Source organism: Myxine glutinosa, chromosome 1, assembly GCF_964187855.1.
Source record: "Myxine glutinosa chromosome 1, kmMyxGlut1.1, whole genome shotgun sequence".
NCBI lineage: Eukaryota > Metazoa > Chordata > Myxini > Myxiniformes > Myxinidae > Myxine > Myxine glutinosa.
In genome coordinates this window covers 383,809,665-383,820,561 of record NC_136261.1, presented here as the reverse complement: position 1 = coordinate 383,820,561, position 10,897 = coordinate 383,809,665, and the positions used below count along the sequence as shown (strand labels likewise).

At 44.5% G+C, this 10,897-nt stretch overlaps 1 protein-coding gene across 1 annotated transcript; it reads right to left on the bottom strand.

The window, feature by feature from the left end:
• Positions 1 to 9,021: 9,021 nt before the first annotated feature.
• LOC144893580 (uncharacterized) lies at positions 9,022 to 10,649 on the bottom strand. The gene is made up of 2 exons (XM_078784067.1): positions 9,297 to 10,649; positions 9,022 to 9,168 (listed from the first exon to the last, which is right to left on the bottom strand). The coding sequence occupies exons 1-2, from the start codon at positions 10,647 to 10,649 to the stop codon at positions 9,022 to 9,024; spliced, it is 1,500 nt and encodes a 499-aa protein (XP_078640193.1).
• Between the last annotated feature and the right edge of the window lie 248 nt (positions 10,650 to 10,897).

Sequence of the window (10,897 nt, the reverse complement as noted above, 5' to 3'; positions counted from 1 at the left end):
TCTTTTTGCAATTGTTGTTTTCATGTATTGTTATGCATTATGTTTTCCACTCTGTCAAAGCGCCTTTGGGCTTCTGGAAAAGCGCTATACAAAATAAATGAATTATTATTATTATTATTACTCTCGGGATGTCGTGTGGTGATCCCGGAAAATCTGCGTTCCAGGATCACAGATGAAATCCATGACTGTCTCCTCGGGATTGTGAAGATGAAGTCACTCACTCGAAACTCTGTGTGGTGGCCGAATATTGATGCTGATAGTGATATCGAACATCATCTTCGACAATGTTATGCCTTCCAGAGCACCTGGATTACACCTGCGAAAGCGCCACTGCATCCCTGGGAATGGCCCGGCGAATCGTGGCATCGCCTACATCTCGATTATGCAAGCCTATTAACGGCAGCATCATTCTCATCATCACGGACGCGCACACAAAATGGATCGATGCCAATGTGACGCGTGGTACTACATCAGCCATTGTCATCGAAAGACTCAGATGCTGTTTCGCCACTCCTGGTCTGCCCAGGATGATCGTGAGTGACAACCGTTCATGTTTTTCCAGGTCCGAGTTTGCCAAGTTCACACGTCGGAACGGCATCAATCATAAGTTTGTCAGCCCACATCACCAGGCTTCAAATGGCTTGGCCGAATGATCCGTGGGAATCATCAAATCCGGATTACAGAAACTTGAGGAGAGAAACCTGGAAAAAAAGCTGTCTCGTCTCCTTTTCAAATACCACATCACGCCACAATGAACAATCGGTGCAGCTCCGTCTGAGTTATTGACAAAACGACACCTGAGATCGACACTTGACAATCTCAAACCGGACATATCATCAAATGTGTATCAGAGCCAGCTAAATCAAAAGTTGGTCCATGATAAGTCATCCAACAGTTGCTGTGTCAACATTGGAGATCCAGTGTTTGTCCGAAATTTTAGTGGAGGTGCGACGTGGCGACCGGGGGACATCATCGAGAAGCCAGGTCCATTGTCCTGCGTGATTAGCCTGCAGGACGGCCGTGAAATTCGTCGACATCAGGACCACATAACCTACCGTCGCTGTCAGTCGACAGAGCCTCCAGCATCGTCACAGTCAGAACAACAGTTCAACCCACCACTGCCGGAGATCGTCGTGGCCGCTCCAGCCGGCTCGGATGCCCCAAAAACCTCTGCAAACGCCACACCCTTCGTGGAGACCAAAGGAATCACCTCGGACTCTGTATCCACTGGTACACCGCGACACTCAATGTGCGAGAGAATGTGCGGACCGTTTGAAACTTTGAAGATGTTTCTTCACGTTGACACTTGTTCTATTTTCATGTATTTTCATAATCGTTTGCACACATATTTTCACATGTTTTTGGAAATGTTGCTTTTGGAATGTCAATTTTGGAAATCCAGCACGTATTGCTCTTGGTAATTTTGGACTTAAATGGGAGGATGTCATGTATGAAGGTTCAAATATTCCCCATTTTATCCGGACACCATGACCGCGGGTTTATTTCCGTTTCCGGAAGTTACGGCTCAGCACAGATGGCGCTGGGGTGAATCCGGTCTGTATCTGCAGAGTCAATAAACGTTTGCAACAATCGATCGTAGTCTGTCGAGATACCTTTCCGGCACTTTAGAGCGATTTCAAAAAAAATCCAAAAGTTTGTCTTCAGGCACTCACTGAAGAACTTCTGAAAGTTTGACGAAGATTTGTTCAGCCATGTCTGAGAATGGCTCTCTTACAAAGAAGAGATGTGATATGATACGAGGAAGAGTACCCGTTCCAAGTGACGTATAAGCCAGCAAAAGAAAGTGTGTGTCTGTCATCGAAAGTGCTTTGATTTCCATTTCCCGGTCTTTAAAGAGTTTCAGAATCGCCCTGCAGAGTCAGATTCGTGGGTCATGACTGATTGAAATGGCCGGATATTTTCAGCAGATCCACTTCGACAACACCAATCACCACCTGTTTAAAACTTTGAATTGGATGCGATTTGGGTTCTCATGCAGGAGGAATTTTAAAAATGGATCCTGCAGATCTTCAGGTCCCTTTCAAGTAGGTTGCAGTAGCGTAACATGTTATCCTTTGAAGGTTTGAGTTGAGATGACAGTGTCCAAGTCTTCGGCTGGGGAGAGCCACCCCATGGTCTCTGCGAGAAAGCCGAGGGAATATAACTGGGGCAGCACCACCGGGTTAACCCTTTGACTCAGCCTTCCCTGACTGTTGGTGTCCCATTGGGATTGCCATACCTGGTCCTTGCAGAAGCTCATCATCTGTGACGGGCTCAGAGGGATTGGGGAAACACACTCGAGTTTGAGGGCAGTTTTCTCCACCAGGTCACGGCTGCGTTTCCCCGAATGCCCACATGAACAGGTATCCAACACAGGTTGACCATCATTCCCTTCCAATTGCCACTGTTGATAAGATGCAATGCCTCCAACCAACTCGAATATCCATCCATCCAGCAGGGATTACACTTCGTTTTGTGCAGAAAGAGAATCAGAAAAAAATAACGGTGTCGAGTGGATTAAAATCAATTATAATCCATTCCAGCTCGAATACGAGTTTGGTAGAGAACACACAGATGGTTGGAGAGCCTCCGGGCCTTGGTAACCTCAATACATGTGCATATTTGGGCACCTGTTCCAACAAGGGATGGGACTTAGGATCCATCTGTATAAACGTGGAGAGGTAGACTCCAAACCGAGTGGGGGGCTAGACGGAAAGGAGGAGGGTTACCTTTTTTCCCAGGTGAATGGTATTCGCACCAATCTCCGAAAATGGCTTCAGCTGGATGGTTGGCCCCAGAAGATGTTATTTTAGCCCTGAATTTCAACCGAGAGATTTCCGAGCAATGGTGGACATCCGAGACATTTCCCAGTGGAAGGTCAGGAGTATCTCGCTACCCCCCACTGGAAGGGCAGACAACCGAGACATTTCCCAGTGGAAGGTCAGGAGCATCGCACCAGCCTCCACGAGAAGGGTGGACACCCGAGACATTTCCCAGTGAAAGGTCAGGAGCATCTCTCCAGCCTTCAGAAAGGGCAGGGACTGTGCAGCGACCTCTTTTTCTTCTTTTGAGGATAAATTCCATTCATTTTGCAGAATCCCAAGGATCTACCGACACCACGCCCCTGAACAGTTTGGCAGGAGTCGAGTTCCAGTAAACTTTGAAAGGTATGATTCGAATCTGGGGTGATTATGGGTCAACCGGTGTGGTATATCCAGGGTGTGTTCTCCAATGTAACTCGACAGAATCGACAAACAACGATCAATTGTCGGACATTTATTAACTCTCAGCAAACAAGGGCGTTTCATGTCCGCGCCCTTTGCGTTCTGACGTAATCCCGAAAACGGAAAGGGAAACATTCTTCTTATTTTGAATTTTATTCCGTTTTCAGAGCTGCGAGGCTCGATACACGCCATGCGCCCGAACATAAGTGTGTTGCAAAGAAAATATATTGAAAAGGAGGCCTATGGGACATCCATAAAACTATAAAGGTCTCCCACACGCTTTCACAAAATTGAGGACCGCCTTGCACAAACTAGGATGCTACTGGTTTAAATGACCAAAAATGACGGGCAGGTCAGACCCATTGATCCCCTCATCTCCAACGATTTTAAATAGGAGCAACCTCGGTCCATCATGTCGGCGGCATACCATCAATAAGTGAGATAAATCTTCGGGTTCCCTATAGACTTCGCAATTCCCAGAACGGTGACACCGTATCACGTGAAGATACGCATTGAAGCGACAGTGCCCAAGTCTAAGCCTGTGGAGACCCACCTGGTCCCTCCGGGACAACTGAGGTAGCCGAAAAGGGGTGGCGGCGGGGGGGGGGGAGGGGTCACGTCTGGATTCACCCTGTAACAGAACCTACCCTTCGTGGTGGCATCCCGCAGGGATTGTTATTTTTTGACGATCATGTCCCTGGCCACATTCACAATTTCAGACAGTCCCAAAGGGATTTGGGTGACACATTCGGATGTGAGCGCACACTAGGCTGCAAGATCGCAGTCCTTGATCCCACCGATGCCCACATGAGTGGGGATCCAGAACAGATAGACCACAGATCCTCTCAAACGCGCAATGTTGATCACGACTGGATGATTGGTCCCAGAAGATATAGATTTGGCCCATAATTTTAGCCGGGACACCTCCAAGCGGAGGGATAGAGGCATCTCACCGGCCTCCACTAAAAGGGCAGAAATAGCTGAATTCACGAAAGCGCCCAGAAAGACACGTTGGGCTGCAGCCTGAATGGCTTCAAGTTTACTGTGGTTGGTTTTTTACATGTCTGTAAAAACCTGGCTACCATCGTCCAGATGAGGGCGGATAAGGGCTTTGTACAGGAGAAAATGACTTCCCTGGTGGGCTCCCCAGGAGGTGCCAGTGAGGCATCGAAGTAGATTGCGGACCTTGGCGCATTTAACTGCGACCTTCTTGAAGTGGGAGCTCCACGTGTGTCCCTTGTCCAAAACAACACCCAGGAACGACAGTTCAGAAGATGTTCAGGTTCCACCAACTGATATTAATGTGTCCTGGACCATCCTCTTGTGGGAAAAAATTACGAACTTGGATTTGGGCCCAGAGAACTGGAACCCCCACTTCTGGGCACACAGCTCCACCAAGCCTATATCCACCTGAAGTCTCCTGAACGCAAAACCTAAGTTTTTACTCTGGACCCACAAGGCTATGTCGTTTGCAAACAGCAGCATCTTGCCATGGATCCCTGAGAGGGAGGCTATATCATTGATCATAATGTTGAAAAGTGTCGGGCTTAAGCAGCTACCCTGGGGCCTCCCTCTTTCAGATGAAAGTAGGAAGAGAGGGTTTGCCCAACTCTCACTTGAAATGATCTGGTGGCTAAAAAATCCCGGATCCAGCAAAACATTTTGCCATTGACGCTGAGATGGTGCAGCTTGAAGAGCAGGCCTTCCTACCAGACTGTATCGCAGGCTTTGTGAATGTCCAGGAAAACACAAAGTAAATAACACAAAATGTAAGCCAATAAAACAATGCTGTCGACAGCTGAACGGCCCCTTCGGAATCCGCTCTGGGATTATTTTGACAGGTTGTTCCTTTCGAGGAAGAAAACCAGGCGACTGTTCACCATCTTCTCCATTAACTTGCTAACCACCGAGATGAGGGAGATGGGGCTTTATGCCGACGGGTTTTGGGGATTTTCCCCCGCTTTAAGGATTGGGACGACTATAGAGTGTTTCCACTCTTGGGGAAGTTCTCCTAAAGACCAAACTCTATTAAATAGGCCAAGAAACACACCCAACACCTTGTCTTCCATCTTCTTGTACATATGAAAGGTCAATAGGTCGGGGCCAGGGGCACTGTTCCTAGATTTATCAACCACTTGCCGAAGTTCCCAGAGGGAGAAGTCCATATTTAGAGGGGAATTCTTGGGACACCAGTCATTGAGGTTTTCTGTGTGCTGGGACTGGAACTGGATTCTGGACATCTTGGACTCCTTGTCGATGTTGTTTTCTCCAATCATTTCAGATAAATGTTTGCCCAAGGCCTCGGCCTTGTCCTTATTTGTGGAGGAGGTTCCATCAGGGGAAACAAGTACAGGGATGACCATTCCCCTTCTTTAATACTGCTTATGGATTTCACCTCCCTCCAAACAGATTGAAGAGAAGAGAAACGTTCAACGTATGATTTGGTATTTGAACTGGAGACGGGACAGCTTTGTCTCCAATTTTCCCTTACAAAGTTTCCTCAATCCGGATTTGATGATTCCCACTGAACGTGTTCCAAGCCGTTTGAATCCTGGTGATGTTGTCCAACAAGCTTATGGTTGATGTTGTTCCGACATGTGACCTCGGAGTTATAAAACATTAACCATTGTCACTCACGATCATCCTGGGAAAACCACAAGTGGAGGAACAACGTCTGAGTTTTTCGGTGATGATGTGCGACGTAGTACCCCGCGTCACGTGGTCACATCGATCCATTTGGTGTGCGTGTCCATGATAATCAGAATGGTGGTGCCATTACCAGGTCCTGCATCACCGAGATGAATATGATGCCATTACCAGGTCCTGCATCACCGAGATGAATATGATGCCACGGTTCACTGGGCCATTACCAGGTATGCAGCGGCGCTTTCACAGGTGTATTCCATGTGCTCTGGCAGAGGTAACAATGTCGAACATGATGTTCGATGTCACCATCAAGGTTTGGCCACCACACATAGCTTCCAGCGTTGTTCATTGTTGGAAAGATAACTTCATGATGACGTCTGAGCTGGAAAGATCAAAGATACTCGAGCAGAGCAAGACGAACCACTCGGCCATAAGCCCATAAAAAAGAGTGAAGTACGCACTGGGCCGGAACTGCCGCCATTTTAGTAAAGCAACTTACCTGCGGCGCTCCAGGACTCCTGCGTCACTGACAGCACTGAATGGTGAAAGGTTTTCTTTTCCTTTCTGTGCAAAGGAGGGGAGGGAATATCAGTTTAAAGTTTGTTTTTTTTCTAGCTACTTTTCGTGTGTAAATGAATGGGATTAATTGCTTTATGAGTGAAATGTTTTATTTTGGTGACATGATGGTAGAATCACTGGTGTTTTTGTCACAAGAAAGAAATTAAAAAGAACAAAAAAAAACTATCGGGTTTAAACTGCAACATGCAAATTTCTAGAACAGTGTTGACTTGTCTCCTTGGTGCTGTCCGTTTGCTTTTCTGGTTAATTTGAAAAAAAAATTCTTGTAATTTGTTTTGAGGGTGAGGGATGGGCAGGAAGTTAAATATATGGCATCAGTCCATATTCCCCTTTTGTTTGTATTCATATTCAGACTTGTGGTGTCCATAGGTCTCCCCTCTCTCCAAACACACACACACACACACACTATAATGCCAAGGAATGTGCACAATACCAGCAAAACTTTGTCTCTCCAGTTAATTCAAGGAATCAAAATTATATCCACATCAATCTTCTCTCATTCTGTAATCTCACAATCCTGGCAAGCTTTTCTCTTTTCAGTCTTACATTTCCAAAATACCACAATTGTGTATCATTTTATTTCCTTCACTGACAACTTTTCAGAGTGCATAGACCACCACCTATCTTATTTGAACCATCCATCAAAGACTTACGAAGAAGAAAAGAACTTGCAAAAGCTCAGCTATGTACATCCTCAAATATCAAGCATCAACTTTACACTTTTTATTGATACAAACAAAATGATCAAACAACATTTTCAGTCAAGTGTATGCAAATTGACTTTACTTTCTTTCTTCCGAAAAGGTCTGCATCATCAAGGTGAACATTACCACACTGCCTGACATGTGCCCCTCGATGTGCACGTTGTCCAACGTCTTTATGAGAAGCACTTGCAACTGTCCATATCTTGGATCTTATTTGTGCAACACCTTTTCTAGTCTTCTACACTTCCTCTTGACAGTGGCATGATGGACATGCACAAATGTTGCAACTATTCTGGATTTCCCTCGCTCACTGCAACCGTACAAACCCCTGCAGACATCCAGCTGATGCATGGCTTCATTGAGCAGGAGACAGATATTGTTTCTCTGTCTTAGATTCACTGAATTCAGTGTGAAACGCTTCCTCACAATATTACAGAAACAAGTGAACAAAATAATTTATGCTAAATTAAAAAGGCAATGTAGGGATGACAAACTACAGTCTAAAAAAGGTCCGAAACAAGATACGGATGATGTTGGTTTCGAGAGTAGTTGACAGTATTGCCATCACAGGACAATCCCACCATCACTGGCTCCAGACCATTGTCTTGGGCTGGGCCTCGCCAGAAGTATGAGAAGCTCCTATATTTCATTTCTGCATTAGTATAAGAAGCTCCGATATAATTTCAGGGACTTCTTGCAGCTTCAGTTGTCTTTCCGAATTTTAGTTTTTACCAACTTAGAGTAACCAATCACAAATGGAGATAATTATAGAATGCTGTTATAAGAGATGTTCATGCAGTTTGTAAGAAGTTGGTGATCATGTACTGATATTATAACATTGTACCCAGGCTGCTAATTTGGAGAGTCTCAGTATGTGGCTGCACAACAAAAGTAATCAATTACTGGTGTAACCAGTGGAGTGTTTGTCGAAGCTTGAAGCAATAAGTGATTAAGTGTAAATGAGGCAGTGATTGTTATGTGATGGCAATACTGTTAGCTACTCTCCAAACCAACATCATCCTTGTCTTGTTTAAGAAATTTTTAGGCAGTCGTTTGTCATCCCAACATTGACTTTTTAATTTAGCAAAAATTTTTTTATTCAGTTGTCCATTGTGAATTCTCACGTGCGTTTTTGAGGATGGACGCTGATTAAATGAGGTTCTACAACATGTGCATTTGTATGGGTGCAAGGGTTTTCCGGTCTTTCTACCGGGGGATCTTGTTTGCCGGTATCTGTGACTTTTTGGCACACTACAATGAAAATGACATCACTTGCAGTACTGAAACAATAACTGCATTGAAATAAAGGCACAGTAGCAAACGTAGGTTCAATATTCACTGTTATCAGCGGTAGGACAGAATCCTCGTGGTGTTCCCTTGGACGCTCACAAGTCTCCTCTGGGACTGTCCTGCCCAATGCATTGTTGGCCTTGGATTCCTGTTCCACTCCAAGTTGCACGAATAATCCTAAAGGCCGGCACCTTCTGTATAATCAGCGCTCAAAAGGCGTCCGCATTCTCTTCCGGAGACGTAAGTATTCCACGCGACGCACAGTCCAAATGAGGCTTGCTGCACTGGCAAAGTTCCATCTTCAACGTGGCTTGCAATCGCATGAGTATCGCTTTGCAAAGCCTCGCTCAGCAACACCTGCTCCTCCGACCATTCGTCCTCGCACTCCAACCAAGACATGTCGATTGACCAACACGTACCAACCAGGAAAAAAAGAGAGGAAACACAGAGAGAGAGGAAACACCAAGAGATCAAGTGGCACCAACCAGGAAGCGCCAAAGGAAAGAGAGACCAGGACCCCTGAATATTTATCAAAAACATCGCGATGTTATAATCACACATCATTCCTTCCCGGCACATCAGAAACAAGAACTCAAAGGTTCCCTCAGTCCAGAATCCAATGATACAACTGAAATATTTTCTACCCAAACCGACAGCACCGCTTGGGCAGCAATCACTGGCCCATTTCGGTGATCCACACAGTTTACGGGAATGCTTGAAACATTCTGTAACCAACGGTCAATCTGCCTTATGCATAACTACATCTTATCCAGTCGTTGCTATGCCTTCATCATATTTTCTCGATTGACCGCTTTCACTCACGCTGACTCTATATATTCCACTGTATATATACATCGTCACATTTTAACTGGCACCGATCACGAATAGCGAGAGATGCGTTTTTAACTGGCAATGGGCGTTGTGTGATTGTTGTGTGACCATTGTGAATTCTCATGTGCCTTGCGAGGTGAGATGACCAATCAAAAGATTTTCCACAACTTGTACATTTGTATGGGCGTTCATCATTGTGAATTCTCAAGTGCCTTGTGAGGTTGGCTGATTGATTAAAAGATTTTTCACAACTTGTGCATTTATATGGGCGTTCACCATTGTGAAGTCCCATGTGCGTTGTAAGGTGGGATGTTCGATTAAAAGATTTTCCACAACTTGTGCATTTGTATGGGCGTTCGCCATTGTGAATTCTCATGTGCCTTGTAAGGTTGGATGACTGATTAAAAGATTTTCCACAACTTGTGCATTTGTATGGGCGTTCACCATTGTGAATTCCCATGTGCTTTGTAAGGGTGGATGATTGATAAAAAGATTTTCCACAACTTGTGCATTTGTATGGGCGCTCACCATTGTGAATGCTCATGTGTGATTTAAGGGTGGATGATCGATTAAAAGATTTTCCACAACTTGTACATTTGTATGGTCGTTCACCATTGTGAATTCTCATGTGTGATTTAAGGGTGGATGATCGATTAAAAGATTTTCCACAACTTGTGCATTTGTATGGGCGTTCGCCATTGTGAATTCTCACATGTGATTTAAGGGTGGATGATTGATTAAAAGATTTTCCACAACTTGTGCATTTATATGGGCGTTCGCCATTGTGAATTCTCATGTGCCTTGTAAGATTGGATGACTGATAAAAAGATTTCCCACAACTTGTGCATTTGTGTGGGCGCTCACCATTGTGAATTCTCACGTGTGATTTAAGGTGGGATGGCTGACGAAAAGATTTCCCACAAATTGTGCATTTGTGTGGGCGCTCACCATTGTGAATTCTCATGTGTGATTTAAGGTTGGATGAATGATTAAAAGATTTTCCACAACTTGTGCATTTGTATGGGCACTCACCATTGTTTTTGTGCAGGTGTGATGTAAAGATGGATGAATAACTGAAGGATTTTAAACAAATTTTGCATTTGTGTGGGTGTTCATCTTTCTCTGCTTTGTGAGCCTGGTGAAAATTATTGTGTGCAAACAATTCATTATTCGTTTTGCTGTGTTTGGAAGAAGTCCTCTTGTTTGTTTCAGTTGGCGAGTCCTGGGGACCTGTGTCTCCGCTGTTCATAAAAATAGGTGCAGTCTCCCTTGTAGATTCAATGGATCCACCTGCAAATACAACATCAAATGACCTGTAAAAAATGTGATTTTGTTCAATACTCTTGATATAATTCTGACAAATGTACACAACCATGTGCATATGTATTTGTTCCACTGCAAAAAAGAAAAAAAAACATTATTGATGGAAATATACAGTAGTGGGGTGGCTTAGCCCAAATATTCAAAAGAATTGTGCATTTTGTGAAACAAGCACCAAATTTGGCACAAATGTACATTAATATGTTGCGAACATTTTCAGATATTGGGCCACTTGAAATTCCGTAATTTTTTTTTTCAAATTTTTTCAAATTTCGTAATTTCAAATTTTTCGGGTGACACCGT